The sequence below is a fragment of the Pseudophryne corroboree genome, chromosome 3 (assembly GCF_028390025.1).
Source record: "Pseudophryne corroboree isolate aPseCor3 chromosome 3, aPseCor3.hap2, whole genome shotgun sequence".
NCBI lineage: Eukaryota > Metazoa > Chordata > Amphibia > Anura > Myobatrachidae > Pseudophryne > Pseudophryne corroboree.
Window position 1 is genome coordinate 616,901,936 of NC_086446.1, and position 17,755 is coordinate 616,919,690.

At 41.8% G+C, this 17,755-nt stretch overlaps 1 protein-coding gene across 13 annotated transcripts in view; it reads left to right on the forward strand.

Annotated features, from left to right (window-relative positions):
- The window catches only part of PLCE1 (phospholipase C epsilon 1), a 624,299-nt gene that overhangs the window by 570,528 nt on the left and 36,016 nt on the right, over nucleotides 1–17,755 (forward strand). For all 13 annotated transcript variants that reach the window (XM_063961638.1, XM_063961640.1, XM_063961641.1 and 10 more), the window contains 4 exons: nucleotides 1,459–1,622; nucleotides 4,816–5,077; nucleotides 9,787–9,905; nucleotides 11,317–11,445. In XM_063961638.1, coding sequence (XP_063817708.1) covers nucleotides 1,459–1,622; nucleotides 4,816–5,077; nucleotides 9,787–9,905; nucleotides 11,317–11,445 — 674 coding nt within the window. The remainder of the gene's footprint in view (nucleotides 1–1,458; nucleotides 1,623–4,815; nucleotides 5,078–9,786; nucleotides 9,906–11,316; nucleotides 11,446–17,755) is intronic.

Genomic DNA, 17,755 nt, shown 5'->3' on the forward strand with positions numbered 1-17,755 from the left:
TAAACGATAGTACGAATAGTCTCTATAATTTTACTGAGATAAGAATAGCTTCTTTAGAAAAGCAATGCTGCCTTTGCCAGTGCTAATTTGTTTGTTCCATGTTCTTTTAACCACTGTGTTTGTCCGTGAAAATTACTTATTTGTTATTTTAGAATTGATCTATAAAGTTATCGTAAAACCCACAGCTTAAATTGTGCTGATACATGTTCTGTATATATCAGAACATAGATGGTTATTCAGAGTTGTCAGCAGTCAGGCAAAACCATGTTGCACTGCAGGTGGGGCAGATGTAACATGTGCAGAGAGATTTACTGTACAATGGTACTTTAGTAACTTATGTGCTATTACTACTCTATGTATCCCCAGTAATTACTGTTAGTTTGGCAAACATTGTTATCAAACAAAAGGAAGTGACTGCTGGTTGTCTTTCATGTGTTAGACACATACAGTTGCAGAATTATACCACAAATTATGACTTTGTGATTTTGAAGTTTTTGTTTTTATTTTTTATTACTTGCTTATACCACTGAATGAGCAAAGGGAAGTAGAAAAATATTTCCCGCAGATGCCCATATGCACAAGAGAGAGCATTTAACATGGGGCCTGATTCCTAGTTCTTCACAATGCAGTAGCAGCTGCTAAGGTTAACGCATTTGCTACTGCGGATATACTGTATGCTAATGCCACAGTAGGAGTCTTGTGCAGATAGACCCCTCCAGCAGGCTTCAGTGATTCGCTGCTGCAGGCGTAGCATCTGCTCCTCTGCAAGAACATTGGCCATCTGACAGCATGGTATGTTATATGCCAGGTGGAACAAGGGAACACTGCTTTTTTTAATTTTTTTTTATTATTATGTAATCATATATAATAAAAGGCTAATGCTGATCCTCCCCGCTATGGGGGGGGGTATTAAGTGTTTTTTGCGCTGGCAGCCACTGGATGGCGCCCGACTGAGCAGTTCAAGTGTTGCTCTATTTGGGCGCACACAGCCAACGCTGCTGACGTTACTATTATGTTATGTTCCATCGTTGTGACTGTCTGGTAACTAGTATACAAATAAAAAGCCATAGTAGAACAGCTTAAAGAAATGTCTGCTATTGTCTGATACTGCCTTTCATGCCAGCATGTTGGAACTGTTTACTGCGGAACCTAAGAAATAAAGCCTAAAAATGAATTAACGTTTTAGTCAGATGTATTTTTATGTGATACAGACAGTAAGGTCTTTTTCCCTGCTGCATTTTCTTCCATCAGCTAGCCATGCCAGAGACTGGCCTGACTCTAATATGATGGTGGTGCGTGCCACTTTGGATTTCATGGAGTTCTACAAGCATTAAAGCATCTCCTGAGTTACCCGCTTGACATAAAGTACTATAGTGATGTCATTTGTAAGAGTTCTTGCTATGTTTGATAGATGGAAATTATGTCTAGTTTTAAAACTCATCATACTTTCCATTTCAGATCTCTCTTTGCATTTGAATACTGCAATGTTTGAAGCAAACGGTGGCTGTGGCTATGTGTTGAAACCACCTGTGTTGTGGGATAGGGGATGCCCAATGCACCAGCTATTCTCTCCACTGGATCGAGACTTAGAAAGCATGGAGCCATCAATTTATTCCTTATCTGTAAGTTGTTTATTGCAGATAAAAACCTTTGGAATAGACATTGTATGTGATAGCTGTATTAAATGCAACTTCACCATTAAACCTACTGCCCTTCTGCTGAAACAGTGCACGCATGTAACTAAAGACTCCTGTTCTAAACACTTCACACCCAGCTTAGTCTTCAGACATCACTCCTATAAATCTATGCATTTAATCTATACATTATGCTGGGATGGGATTACATATAGTTCTCTGGTTGTCTGATTCTGTTGATAGAAGTAGGATTTTTTTTAACTATTTGAAATCTTAAAATATACTGAAAGTATAAGCTATTAAAAGCCGGACATTTTACAAGGAGCGTTTTATTTACTCAGACCTCCAAGTACTATAATAATACAATCTTTCAAAATACTTCATTCTAAAAATCTGCAGCTGCTGTTTCTGATTCCTGATGATGAACTTTACCAACATGGACAGCAACACGCTAAAGACAAAACAATGCACAGGGTCTTCTTAACATTGTAGGCCCCGGGTAAAGCAATGCACATGGACCCCTACCCACCCATTCACAAGAATAAGTTAAAAAACATGAAGTCCTAATTTACCACTCATGTGGTCCCCTGCCCTCCACATGCTTCCATACAGGGATTGGCTGTCAGCAAAGAAATATATACAAATGGCAGCGCTACTAATGAAGTGATTGGATTCTGAACACTATTGTCTTAAAAATATAACAATTTATTCTATTAAAAACAATATAACCATTAAAAACAATTATGGCTCTCCTCACAATTAAATGATATACATATACACCACTTTCAATAAAATTCTCTATGAATCGTTAGACCATTAGGTGTCTGTTCCTATATAATGTACCCAAGAGTGTCCACTAGTCCATGGAGGATATGTTTTGTATATATATCTCAGCACAGTTCGGTTAGTATATATTTACCGATCACCACTTTAGAGGTGGAAAGGCTTCCATACACGAGAATCCATGTTATGCTTGTAATGTCCTCATTGAGAATGGTGAATTGCTGGAATCGTCCTCTTATTAATGCACAGCGGACTGTTTGTGGATCCGAGGGTTGGTTCAGACACACGTGGATGGTCTCCAAAGTAAAATTGTAGCAAGAAGTGGTGTATGGCAGGGGGTCCTGACGCGTTTCGCTGCTCCCCAAAACGAATTGCAGCTTTATCGAAGGATAAAGCTGCAATTCGTTTTGGGGAGCAGCGAAACGCGTCAGGACCCCTGCCATACACCACTTCTTGCTACAATTTTACTTTGGAGACCATCCACGTGTGTCTGAACCAACCCTCGGATCCACAAACAGTCCGCTGTGCATTAATAAGAGGACGATTCCAGCAATTCACCATTCTCAATGAGGACATTACAAGCATAACATGGATTCTCATGTATGGAAGCCTTTCCACCTCTAAAGTGGTGATCGGTAAATATATACTAACCGAACTGTGCTGAGATATATATACAAAACATATCCTCCATGGACAAGTGGACACTCTTGGGCACATTATATAGGAACAGACACCTAATGGTCTAACGATTCATAGAGAATTTTATTGAAAGTGGTGTATATGTATATCATTTAATTGTGAGGAGAGCCATAATTGTTTTTAATGGTTATATTGTTTTTAATAGAATAAATTGTTATATTTTTAAGACAATAGTGTTCAGAATCCAATCACTTCATTAGTAGCGCTGCCATTTGTATATATTTCTTTGTCTTCTAAGGAGTGACTCTCCTGTAATTACGGCAGCTGCTTGGTGCAGCAATCTCATACGAAGCGCCTGTTCTTCTTGTTAAGAAGTTCCCTTGCTCATTGGCTGTCAGCACTCTGATTGGTGGATAGGCAGAGCTATCTACCAATCAGCGTGCTAACAGCCATTCACTGTCTGGCTGAGAGGCAGGCAGAGAGCGATGCTCCCCAAGCACCGTGATTGTGGACTAGACACAATCAGAGTGGCCAGACAGCATTCTCTACTTGCCTCCCAAGACGCTCCCAAGCCCCCACGGCCCAGCCAATCCCAGCTACCCAGTGTTCCCATACGTTTAGAGGGCCTTCACAACGCATAGCAACAAATCTGTGCAAGTTAGTCACAGTAAAATAATAAAATGCAACACTTACTTTTTTGTAAACATGTTATCAGCGAACAAAAATATTGTTATGAGGTTTAACCCTTTCAAGTTTAAATATTATATTTTACGTATACAGTAGGTGCTTCATTCACTGGGCCATTTCATGGTAATTATTAACACACAGCACACCATTACAGAGAATATTTAGTAATTCACATTGAGTCCTGTCCAAATGGAGCTTACAACAAACCTTACCTCATATACACACACGAGTTCATTGTATCAGAAGCCAATTAACCTACCAGTATGATTGTGGGAGGAAACCGGTATACCCAGAGGAAACCTACACAGACACAATGAAAACATACAAACTCCACTCATATAGGGCAAGAGTTGGACTCAAACTCATGAGCCCAATGCTCTGAGGCAGCAAATCTTATGATCCCTGTCTGTTGGTATTACTTCCATAGATTTATACCAGCTAACACTATACCCCTTCAACTCCTTGCCAGCCGCCGGAAGCTCCTGGACTCATGATATTGTGAGTCCAGGTCACCTCACTCACAATATGCTAACGTTAGATCACATGCGATATAACGTTAAAGCACATTATCGCAAGCAACAGAGCCAGATCTTACCTGCTGCAGGTAAGATCTTAAAACCCTGCTTACGATCCCAAGAAGTGCGCCTCTGATTGCAATCATAAGTGGACCACAAACGATGTGGCCCACTATGTCAACCCGATGCATCAATATTGTGCCAAAAGGCATAATATTGTCCTAGTGTGTTGGCACCTTTAGCTATCCTAAGCCTGTTCAGGCTTTTCAAATTTCTCAAATCCCTAAACCATGCACAAACTACTGTTTTACAATTGCTAAATAACCCCCTTATTCCTTTCCTGTGAAATCTGTGCTATTGCTTTATATTGTCCACACTCAGAGAGCATTTTAGTGGATTTATTTTATATAATGATCTATAATTTCAGGTGCGTGTAAAATAGTAAGTCATGACAAACCATAAACCCAGTCTGTACAAGGAAAACGTCATGATCTGGTTTATCACGTAGTGCTTCAATTCCTGCATGCTGCAAACCTAAATATCTGCTCGTCTTACAGATTGTCTCAGGACAGAATGTCTGTCCAAGTAACAGTACAGGAAGTCCTTGCATTGAGATCGATGTGCTTGGGATGCCAGTGGACAGCTGTCATTTCAGAACGAAGCCTATCCATCGCAATACTCTAAACCCAATGTGGAATGAGCAGTTTATGTTTCGAGTTTACTTTGAAGATCTTGTATTTCTACGCTTTGCTGTAGTAGAAAACAACAGCTCTGCAGTGACTGCCCAAAGAATCATTCCCCTCAAAGCCCTAAAGAGAGGTAATATTTCATTCTAGTGTAATATTTAATTGTGACTCGCAGCATTACCTGGTTTAATCTGAGATACAGTTACTGCATTTAGAAGTCATCAGAAGCAACATCAAGACTATGCCGCAGGATGTAGGAAATGCTCAGGCACTGTGTCAGCTGAGGGAGACGTAATGCAGAAAGGCATAGCATTAGAGCAATGACAACCTTACAACCCAACCATTGAGGCACAATCAATGCCAGAGATGGCCAGTATATACTTGTTAGTGTGTCTATGGGGGTGGTGCATTCAGGACAAGTCTAACACTGTAAAACCTTGCAGCAAATGTGATGCTATCTATACAGTAAGCAGTTGTTATGTGGAACCTTTTGAACTGCAGATTTAGTCAGAGCAGTATGTAGAGACCACTTTGTTTATGATCACTGCGGCAACAATTTACTGGTGTCAAATATAAACTCAGGACCTACTTTCTGTCATAATGTGGCTACATACTGTAGGTATTCACTTTTATTCACTTTGCATCTAAAGAGACTTGCTTTATTTTGGCCCTAGATTGACCTTTGTTTAAAGCTGTGTACATACTTACCCGAGATATCCGCCGACCACCAAGTTGATTCAGATAAGCATATACTGTACACTTTCTGATCGGCTGCTCAATATGCCGTCCTGATGTCACAGCTGGGCCCGCCCAGCTTTGACCGCAGTCTCTGCAGCCAGTGTGTATGTACGCACAGCCTGATGTACATATATAGCTGCAGATATTTCAGGCATCAGCTGTGCTGCAGGGCTGACGCCATACTGTATATCTGTGAACAAAGTCGTTCGCAGACATATCTTGTGTAAAGATATACGGTCCATTTGATTGGACGGGCGATATATCCTCCAGTATATACCCAGCTTAAGACAACATTTAGGACTTGTTTATGAGGCAGTAACAGATACTGCTGAAAAATTGCACATACAGGTGAAACTCAGGAAATTAGAATATCGTGCAAACGTTCATTTATTTCAGTAATTCAACTGAAACGGTGAAACCAATATATTATATAGACTCATTGTATGCAAAGTGAGATATTTCAAACCTTTATTTGTTATAATTTTGATGATTGTGGCTTACAGCTGATGAAAACCCCAAATCCAAAATCTCAGAAAATTAGAATATCACACAAAATCAACAAAAAAGGGATTTTAAATACAGAAATGTCAGCCCTCTGAAAAGTGTAATCATGCATATGTACTCAGTACTTGGTTTGGGCCCCTTATGCATGAATTACTGTCTAAATGCGGCATGGCATGGATTCTATCAGCCTGTGGCACTGCTGAGGTGTTATGGAAGACCAGGATGCTTCAATAGCGGCCTTCATCTCTTCTGCATTGTTCGGTCTCATGTGTCTCATCTTTCTGTTGGCAATGCCCCATAGATTCTCTATGGGGTTCAGGTCAGGCGAGGCCAATCCAGCACAGTAATCACACTGTCATTGAACCAGGTTTTGGTACTTTTGGCAGTGTGGCAGGAGCCAAATCCTGCTGGAAAAGTCAGTATCTCCATATAGCTTGTCTGCTGAAGGAAGCATCGAGTGCTCTAAAATTTCCTGGTAGACGGCTGCGTTGACTGGACTTTATAAAGCACAGTGGACCAACACCAGCAGATGACATGGCTCCCCAAATTAACATACACTGTGGAAACTTCACACGGGACTTCAAGCGTCTTGGATTGTGTGCCTCTCCATTCTTCCTCCATACTCTGGGACCTTGGTTTCCAAATGAGATGCAAAATTTGCTCTCATCAGAAAAGAGGACTTTGGACCACTGAGCAACAGACCAGTTCTTTTTTTCTTTAGCACAGGTAAGACGCTTCTGACATTGTTTGTTGTTCAGGAGCGGCTTGACAAGAGTAATATGACATTTGGAGCCCACGTCCAGGATCCGTATGTGTGTGGTGGCTCTTGATGCAGTAACTTCAGCTTCAGTCCACTCCTTGTGAAGCTCCTCCACACTTTTGAATGGCTTTTTCTGACAATCCTCTCCAGGCTGCGGTCATCCCTGCTGCTTGTGCACCTTTTTCTTCCACACCTTTTCCCTTCCACTTAACTTTCTTTTAATGTGCTTTGATACAGCACTTTGAGAGGGTGTAGTACTGGTGACCGGCGGTCTCCTGACCGCTGGTCAGATTACCGACGCCGGGATCCCGGCGGGGAGGGGCGAGTGCAGCAAGCCCCTTGCGGGCTCGCTGCGCTTGCCACGCTGCGGGCTCGGTGACGACCTGCGGTCGCCACGGGTTCTATTCCCACTCTATGGGTGTCGTGGACACCCACGAGTGGAAATAGTCCCTGTTGGTCGGCATGCCGACCATCGGGATAGTGAGCCGTCGGGCTCGTGGAGGAGGTCATGTGACTGTCGGTCAGCTGACCGGCGGTCACATGAATACCACCCCTTTGAGAACATCCAACTTCTTTTGCAATTTCCTTTTGAGGCTTTCCCTCCTTGTGGAGGGTGTCAATGATGGTTTTTAGCAAGTCAGCAGTCTTCCCCATGATTGTGAATTGTACTGAACCAGACAGAGACCATTTAAAGGCTCAGGAACCCTTTGCAGGTGGTTTGGATTAATTAGCTGATTAGAGTGTGACACTTTGAGCCTACAATTTTGAACCTTTTCATAATATTTTAATTTGATAAGATTTTGGAATTGGGGTTTTCTTAAGCTGTAAGCCACAATCATCAAAATTATAACAAATAAAGGCTTGAAATATATCACTTTGCATGTAATGAGTCTATATAATGTATTAGTTTCACCTTTCAAGTTGAATTATTGAAATAAATGAACTTTTGCACGATATTCTGATTTTCTGAGTTTCACCTGTATTATATGTGTTTGCCATGTGTGTTAGCGACTACTGCTGGTACAAATGTGCCTTCATACAACTAGCCTCAGTGTACTCAGTGGCGTGAGACGGCTGGCACAAGTGTGGTGAGCGTTGTACAGGTTGAGTATCCCATATCCAAATATTCCGAAATACGGAATATTCCGAAATACGGACTTTTTTGAGTGGGAGTGAGATAGTGAAGCCTTTGTTTTTTGATGGCTCAATGTACACAAACTGTGTTTAATACACAGAGTTATTAAAAATATTGTATTAAATGACCTTCAGGCTGTGTATATAAAGTGTATATGAAACATAAATGAATTGTGTGAATGTAGACACACTTTGTTTAATGCACAAAGTTATAAAAAATATTGGTTAAAATGACCTTCAGGCTGTGTGTATAAGGTGTATATGTAACATAAATGCATTCTGTGCTTAGATTTAGGTCCCATCACCATGATATCTGATTATGGTATGCAGTTATTCCAAAATACGGAAAAATCCCATATCCAAAATACCTTTGGTCCCAAGCATTTTGGATAAGGGAGACTCAACCTGTAGCATCTTTTTGCACAAATGTGCTTCTTAAATGCAGTGTGATGTGACGAAACCGCTTCACAAGACAGCACTCATTGAATTCATATACAACATCCTTGTGCGACTGAGTCTGACTATAAATGAAGCACAACAGAACTTGTCATGAAAAAAAGCCGCAGGCATCATAGCACTTCATACACAGATTCAGAGACTCAGTCATATACAGACATACAAGTATCACATATCAAATTAATCAGTGCAGCCTTGTAAGGTGGTTTTTCGCATCACATTGCAATTAGGTAGCACATTAGCTCGGAAAAGACGCTCTGACAAGCAACGCTACACGGGACATAGCTTATAGCTGAGCTGTCTCTTCTACAAGGTTTCTGCTGTTTTGACAATGCCAGTCTTAGGGGGCATCCAATTTCCACACGGTCAATGACCATGGGTAATTGTATCGCCGGGGGGCTCCCCCCCCCCCCCCCCATTGATGCTGGCACTAATTGCGGATTATGCTTCATGTTTTCATGTGATCGTGAGTACATTTTCGGCCGATGAAAATGGACCCTAGTTGGATACCACAGTAATGACCATCGGTCTAATCGCGATAGCCGTCCGTTTTCACCTGCCGAAAACGGATGGGATATAATTGGATGCCACCCTTAGTGGTAATCAGTACACATCTAGGTTTTCTGTTACATTATATATTATACCAATATTAGAGAAGGCATTGGCCCTCTTGTTGAATTTAAGGCACAGTAAACATTGGCTGATTGTGTAGGTGACATACTAAGCCAGGGCTTACTGTCACTGTTAGACTTTCTCCTGCCGATGAACACGTTATTCATGAGAAAGCGTGTGATGTAGCATGTGCTGTAATATACAGCTTCTAATACCCAGCAGCATGTTTAACATTTATCTTAACATAGGTAATAATATTTATATCTGCAGAATAGAATAACAGTGTCATCGTTCCCAGGAGAAAGACTATTTAAAAGTCAATACAATTGTGACCATTTCTGCTGATGGTCACCAGCACTCTAATTCATAAGGAGTCTGTATTGGCCTCCTACTCTCTAAAGACCTCTGTATGGCATTATTATGGTATGTCTTCAAGCTACAATATTATGTACAGTACCTCTCAGCCCGTCAGTGAATTCTGGTAATATCTTGGCATCTGTATTTCACAGTAATGCAAATTCGATAAATGGGGCTCCGTTTTTCAGTAAAACACCGCTACAATACATATTTTTTTTCTCAGCTGCAATGTTCTCATTACTAGTACTGATTGTTTCCTGTTCTTTATATTACCACTGTAGGCTACAGACATTTACAGCTGCACACCTTACACAATGAGTCCTTGGAGATCTCCACTCTATTCATTAACAGCAGACGAATGGAAGAAATTCCCAGTGGCAGTTCTCTGCCAGCCTCGTTGGTAGGTGACCCTAAACACTTATATACTAAATTTACAGTCCCATTGGTCATTTTACATTATGTATTATTTGTCACCTTTATGTGTTTTATTAACATCACACGAAAAACGTTATTCTCGGCACAGAAATATGGTTTTGTGACTTTAGTTCTGGAGCAAAACATTTAAACTATCGCAGTATAAGTTGCAGGTCTGTTTGTACAGTATCCGGTCTTTAGGTCGACAGTTATTAGGTCGACCACTATTGGTTGACAGTCATTAGGTCGACATGGTGACTAGGTCGACATGAAATTTTGTAACTTTTTTTGGTGTTGTTTTCTTTGTAAAGTGACTGGGAACCCAATTGGTGTCCCCTCGCATGGCTCCCAAGGTGCCTCGCTCCGCTGCCGCTGCACTCGGCACAGGTTACCGTTCCCAATCGTAGTCCACGTGGAACGTTAAGTATGAAAAAGGTAAAAAAAAAAACTTTTGTCATGTCGACCTAGTGGCCATGTTGACCTAGAAACCATGTCGACCTAATGACTGTCGATCTGTATTGGTCAACTTAATGACCAGATACCGTACACACATAGGGGCAATGGGGGTAATTCAGACCTGATCATAGGAGCAAATTTGTTAGCAGCTGGGCAAAACCATGTGCACTGCAGGGGGGTGGGGGGGTCGGGGGGTTGGCAGGTATAACACGCGCAGAGAGAGTTAGATTTGGGTGGGTTATATTGTTTCTGTGCAGGGTAAATACTGGCTGCTTTATTTTTACACTGCAACTTAGATTTCAGTTTGAACACACCCCTCCCAAATCTAACTCTGCCTGCCGATGTTATACAGTATCTGCCCCCCACCGACCCCACCTGCAGTGCACATGGTTTTTCCCAACTGCTTACAAATTTGGTGCTACGATCAACTCTGAATTACCCCCAATGTCTGCTGTGTCCTACTACAGTATGTCATTTTATTATTCTAGCTAGATGTTCCCTATAGTTTTAGCAGTGGTGAAAGGTTTAGTTTATTCATGTAATAAGTGTCTTTAATACATAGGAGGTAATCAACTGCTAGAAAACGTTCTTGCTTTTATATGGTTGGCTGAAGTGCAGACCTTATAAAAGCTTCTGCCACCCTCTGCCCTGCATTAATCGTCTACCAGTCCACAGCAGTTATTTATAGGTAGTAAAATATAGTCTGACTTAGAGTTTGTTTTGGGTTGTTGTCATTAGCACCAGTACTAGACGTATTCTGCTTTCCACACGCGCTCATGAACTGATGGGGAGATTAACATAAACTCTAATTTACTGCTGGTTTATGTAAGAAATGCAATAGCAATTTCCAGTGGTGTCATGCACATTATGTCTGCCCCTAATATTTTAAATGATTTATCCGTGCAAAAGATTTTATTAAATATATCTTTCTGCCCCAAAAGTTTTTTAGCTCAGAAGAAAGAAAGGCCTCATCGACGTTTAGAGTCACCATACACGGAATTCCTGGGCCAGAACCATTCTCTGTATTTAATATTATTAGTGGTACAACCGCAAAGCAACTACTTGATCAAGTAAGTTTACATTCATTTCTAGTTTAATTTATTATTATTTTTTATGTTTATATGGTACTGGGAATAAAAATGTTTCATCTCCTGTTCAAAGCACCCAAATCCAAATTGGTTATGGTTGGCAAAAAGTGAGAGACAATAGCAAAATTTGTACAGTGTAAAATCTTGTATTGTGCTACACAAAGATGGGAAAGTGGGGATGAACCTCTAGTGTATGCTTACTGTAGACATCATTGCTGACAATGTTTTGAAAAAGGGGTTTCACCTAAGCAGGTTACCTCCCTAACTATTAGTTTGCTTTCCTCCAATCACACCTTTACATCTTGTTAGCTATTGTAGATATTGTCATTATCTGAGCTCCCGGGTTGGAAGTGTTAGTGGGTTGAGAGAAACACCTGGGTAGAAAGGCGACGTTGTGGTTTCAGAAGCATTAATTAAGTGGAGATCGACCATTTTCCTTTATGAAACGGTGTCACAATAGGGGTTTTATGTTTTGGCCTTTGGTGAGGATAGGCTATTGTGTTCGTGAGTTCTAATACAGGCTTTGTTGCTCTATAGTGGCAATCAGAATCAAGATGTTCAGTAGACCATTGGCCAGACGTATATGATAACTACAGCCACAACACATCGACTTCAGCAATTAAAACCCCAATTCTGCCACTCAAGACAGACCAGTCACTTGCAAAAGCGCTCCAGTGTAAAAGATTCTGTTCGCACCTGGACATAATCCAATACAAATTTTGGCTAACTGACTACTATACCACCCGCACTTTGGCCTAAATGGCACCTTCTTCCCTCATTTCTTATCACTTTGCCACTTCATTTCCCTCTCCTTTAAGTGAAGACAAGGTTTTTTCACTCCTCTTTCTCTTATTTTTTGACCCCATTCACTAAAAAAAATACTGAGCTCGCCCTAATAATGCCTTCTCGCACCTAGATTACTTCTTCAGCTTGTCCTTTTATCCTGATACTTTCCCTTATATTTTCAAACATGCACTCCTCTCCATGAGAAACATCTGTTACTCCTACCTCTTTCCAGTTACTGCCTAATGTCTTTCCTCCCATTTGCTCCAAGCTGCTTGAATGGTTGTTCTCATATGTCTGACCCACTTTCCTTACATTTACACCCCTTCTGAACCTTCTTCAAACTGACTTCACCTTCTATACTGAACTGAAACTGACCACACTAAAGAGTCCTACTGACAGCTAAGTTAAATCACTTGCTTCCTGTAGTGAACTTTGTGGCAGTATTCTTTTTTTGTTTTTTTACTTGCCTCTCTAAGGGGTCTATTTACTAAGCCTTGAATGGAGATAAAGTATCAGCTCCTGTCATTTTTCAAACCCAGCCTGTAACATGACAGACGCTGATTGGTTGGTACTTTATCTCCGTTCACTTTATCTCTATACAAGGCTTAGTAAATAGACCCCTAAGTGCTCTGACTCGCTGTTTATCCTGTGTGCACCGAACAAGCTGGGTGCTCCTGCTTCTAAGCAGACTATTGCTCGTTGGATTTGTAGTACAATTCAGCTTGCACATTCTGTGGCAGGCCTGCCACAACCAAAAATCTGTAAATGCCCACTCCACAAGGAAGGTGGGCTCATCTTGGGCGGCTGCCCGAGGGGTCTCGGCTTTACAACTTTGCCGAGCAGCTACTTGGTCAGGAGCAAATACGTTTGTAAAATTCTACAAAATTAATATCCTGGCTGAGGAGGACCTGGAGTTCTCTCATTTGGTGCTGCAGAGTCATCCGCACTCTCCCGCCCGTTTGGGAGCTTTGGTATAATCCCCATGGTCCTTACGGAGTCCCCAGCATCCACTTAGGACGTTAGAGAAAATAAGAATTTACTTACCGATAATTCTATTTCTCATAGTCCGTAGTGGATGCTGGGCGCCCATCCCAAGTGCGGATTGTCTGCAATACTTGTACATAGTTATTGTTACAAAAATCGGGTTATTATTGTTGTGAGCCATCTTTCAGAGGCTCCTCTGTTATCATACTGTTAACTGGGTTCAGATCACAGGTTATACGGTGTGATTGGTGTGGCTGGTATGAGTCTTACCCGGGATTCAAAATCCTTCCTTATTGTGTACGCTCGTCCGGGCACAGTATCCTAACTGAGTCTTGGAGGAGGGTCATAGGGGGAGGAGCCAGTGCACACCAGTTAGTCCTAAAGCTTTCTTTAGATGTGCCCAGTCTCCTGCGGAGCCGCTATTCCCCATGGTCCTTACGGAGTCCCCAGCATCCACTACGAACTATGAGAAATAGAATTATCGGTAAGTAAATTCTTATTTTTTCTTATTGGCTATCCAAAACGCATGACATCCAATAAGATAATTTGTATCTGTTGCAAAAAAGGGTATAATGATACATTTCTATTGATACATTTCTATTTTGATACTTTCCTCTCATGATAAACAAAGGAATATCCGTCAGTCTCACCAAAAAATAATACTCTGGCTGGGGTGCCTAATCAGAGCCTGACCCAGTTAGTGGGGGACCCATAATACAGTACAGAGTTTCACACAAGGAGGTAATGATGGCACTCTCCAGACTTTTAAACTACACAAGAAAAAAATGTTTATTTTTAAAAAAAAATCTTTTTTTTTTTTTTTTTTTTTTACACATACCAGTTTCACACATTACTAAATACTAACTTTTTGGTCCCAATCTAGGACCTTTTCTCATGGTAAGCAGCAAAGTCACCGATGCAGCATAGACCAGTAAAAAATAGGATTTTGGTACTTACCAGATAAATCCTTTTCTTTGAATCCACAGGGGACACTGGAGTACTCTTGGGATATGGACGGGGCGTTAGCAGGGATAGGCATATTTAAATTAGTAACCCTCCTCCCCCTTCATACTCCCAAGATGCCTCAGTGTTTTTTAACTGAGCCGAACAGGAGCGAAAGAGAAGGATGAACAATGGAGAATTACATATAACAGTTAAAAGATAACGAACAACTACAAAGTTGAAACGACAATAGATAACAATCACTTTAACATTTAAACAAGTCAGTGATAATGTGTTACCATAAGTTTTACGGAACTTACCACAAGGCAGGTGAAACTGCTCTGAGTGGGTGTCCAATGCCCCCTGTGAATTCAAAGAAAAGGATTTATCTGATAAGTACCAAAATCCTATTTTCCTTTTTATCCACTAGGGGTCACTGGAGTACTCTTGAGATGTACCAAAGTTCCCCCCATGGGCGGGAGAGCTGGTTGACACCTGTAACACTAGACGGCCAAAGCTAGATGCTGATACCGCAAACATATCAAACTTGTAAAAGCGCACAAACATTTGCACTGATGACCATGTAGCTGCACGGCAAAGTTGCGTGGTGGAAGCTCCACAATCTGCTGCCCATAACGTTCCCACAGAACGCATGGAATGTGCTGAAATAGATGCAGGCGCTAGTGTAGACTAGCATGAAAGTAAGCTTGACGAATGGTCAGCTTAATCCATCTAGCCAAGGTCTGTTTGGAAGCCATCCAACCTACTGTATCTTGATTGCATCATAGAGAACAAACAATGTATCTGTTTTACGTACTGTTGATGTTCGGGCTACATAAATGCGAAGCACACGTACCACATCCAAAGTAGCTGGAGTTCCTGAACCTTTGGAAAAAAACAAACTACAATTGGTTGATTCATGTGAAAAGAAGATACTACCTTTGGTAGAAAAGCGGGATTCGTCAGAAGTTCTGCTCTGTCATCATGAAACACCAGATACGGTGGTTTGCATGACAGCGCAGCTAACTCTGAAACACGCCTTGCTAAAGCTAGGAAAAATACTGTTTTCCAAGTTAGAAACTTAACATCCACTTGTTGTAAGGGTTAAAAAATTGAAGACTGCAAAAAATCTAAATCTAGATTCAAGTCCCATGGCGCTGTAGGTGGTATAAACGGAGGTTGAACTCTAAGGACACCTCGCAGGAAAGTTTGAACTGTTGGCAAAAGAGCCAAACGCCTTTTAAAGAAAATTGACAAAACAGAGACCTGGACCTTTAGTGTCGCTAAACGTAGTCCTCCATCTAACCCCATCTGTAAAAATAGCAAAAGACGGGATAACTAGAAAGATGATGTCGGAAACTTCCGAGCTTCACACCAGCCAATATAAGCTCGCCAAATCCTGTGATAATGAGCTGCTGTAACTGGCTTCCTAGCATGTAACATGGTTGGTATAACCGACTCTGGAATGACCTCTCGTCTTAAGAGAGCGGTCTCAACAGCCACCCTGTCAAACGCAGCCACGCTAAATCGGGACAAAGAAACGGACCCTGTTGCAGTAGGTCTGGACGTAGCGGAAGCAGCCACGGATCGTCTGCGAGTAGACCCCCGGAGATCCGAGAACCATGCTCTCCGAGGCCAATGAGGCGCCACTAGTATGATGGTAGTGGACTCTCTTTTGATCCACTTTAGCAACCAAGGAAGCAGCGGAAATGGTGGAAATAGATACAAGAGGATGTACGTCTACACTATTGTGAGAGCATCCACTGTGACTGCCTTTGGATCTCTTGTTCTGGACACATACCTGGGTATCTGATGATTTTTGGCGAGATGCCATTAGATCCACCTGTTGGTAACCCCACCGCAGGACTAATATCTGGAACACTTCTGGATGTAAGGCCCATTCCCCTGGATGAAAATCCCGACGACTGAGATACTGTAATCTGCTTCCCAGTTGTCCACTCCTTCAATGAACACTGCCGACAATATCACTTGGTGATACTCGGCCCAATTCAGGATTCGAGCAACTTCCCACATGGCCATGCGACTTCGAGTTCCTCCTTGTTTGTTGATGTATGCGACTGCCATCACTTTGTCTGACTGAACCTGAACAGTCAGAGACTGGAGTATTTGAACTGCCTGACGCAGAGCGTTGTAGATTGCCCTGAGTTCTGGGACATTTGAAATTGACGATGTAGAACCACTGCTCCCCATCCTCTGAGACTTACTTCCGTCATTAGAATTATCCAATTCCAGACTCCGAACCATTTTTCCGCGGTGAGATGTTGTACTTGGAGCCATCAGAGTAGTGATACTTGGCCCTTGGAGACAACCGCACCATCTGATGAATCTGGAGATGAGAGCCTGACCACTGTGCTAAAAGATCTAGCTGAAAAGGACGTGAGTGAAATCTGACGAACTGGAGTGCTTCGAAAGATGCCACCATCTTTCCTAACAGTCGAATGCACAAGTGCACCAAGACTGTCCATGGTGTGAGCACTAACTGTACTAGACGACGAATACTTTGTGCTTTCTCTTTTGACAGGTAAATTTGTTGATCCACCGTATCCAGAATCATTCCTACAAATTAAATTCTTTGAGACGGGACCAAACTTGATTTTTTTTAAGTTGACAATCCAACTGTACTAAACTAGTACATTGTATGTTAGTAAGGCATTTTGAAGGAGTATTTGTTGAGCTATCATCACAGATATTACTTTTGTGAATACCCGAGGCACTGATGAGAGGCTAAACAGTAGTGCCTGAAATTGATAATGGTTTTGTTGTACTGCAAACCTTAAGTACGCCTGATGCGGTGGCCAAATTGGAATGTGCAACTACGCATCCTTGAGATCCAGCGAAATCTTGAATTCCTATGGTTCTAAACCTGCAATCACTGTCCGCAGGGATTCCATATTGAATCTGCAGTAAGTGACGTACTGATTGAGCCCCTTTAGGTTCAATATCGGTCTGAATGAGCCATCTGGCTTTAGGACTACAAAAATATTGGAATAAAACCCTTGACTGTGTTGGTGTACTGGTACCTGAAGTAAAACTGTTGAATCTACAAGTGACTGAATAGTGGTCTGCAGAACTGCCCTCTTGTCTGCTGACACAGGCAGACCTGTCTTGAAAAACTGCATCGTGGTAGACAGTCAAACTCTATTTTGTAAAGGAAAAGGACACTAAGCTGCTTTCACAGCGCCTCAGAGACAGGTGACTAATAATCAAATTACCCTGATAGATGCGCAGCTGAAAAACACTAGGTGGGTGTTTGAATAGAGACAATAAAAACAAAAGAATCAGCTGCGCAAAATGTCAGGGAAATGAGAACAATAATGAATTAAGAGAGCCGATGTATATATAGTAAATTTATTAACCATAAATAAAAATAACTAAGTTGTGACAATGCAACGCCTCCTCCAGCACACCTTGTCAAGGCATCCGACTTTGAAAGCAACCGCGGGTCTGTTCTCCCCGCCAGCCGCCCTATACCTTCTACAGAGATCTTAGAACAGCCGCGGACTTGGTTCTCTCCGCTAGCCGTCCACACCAACATACGGCTCTCTGCTAGCCGTCTATA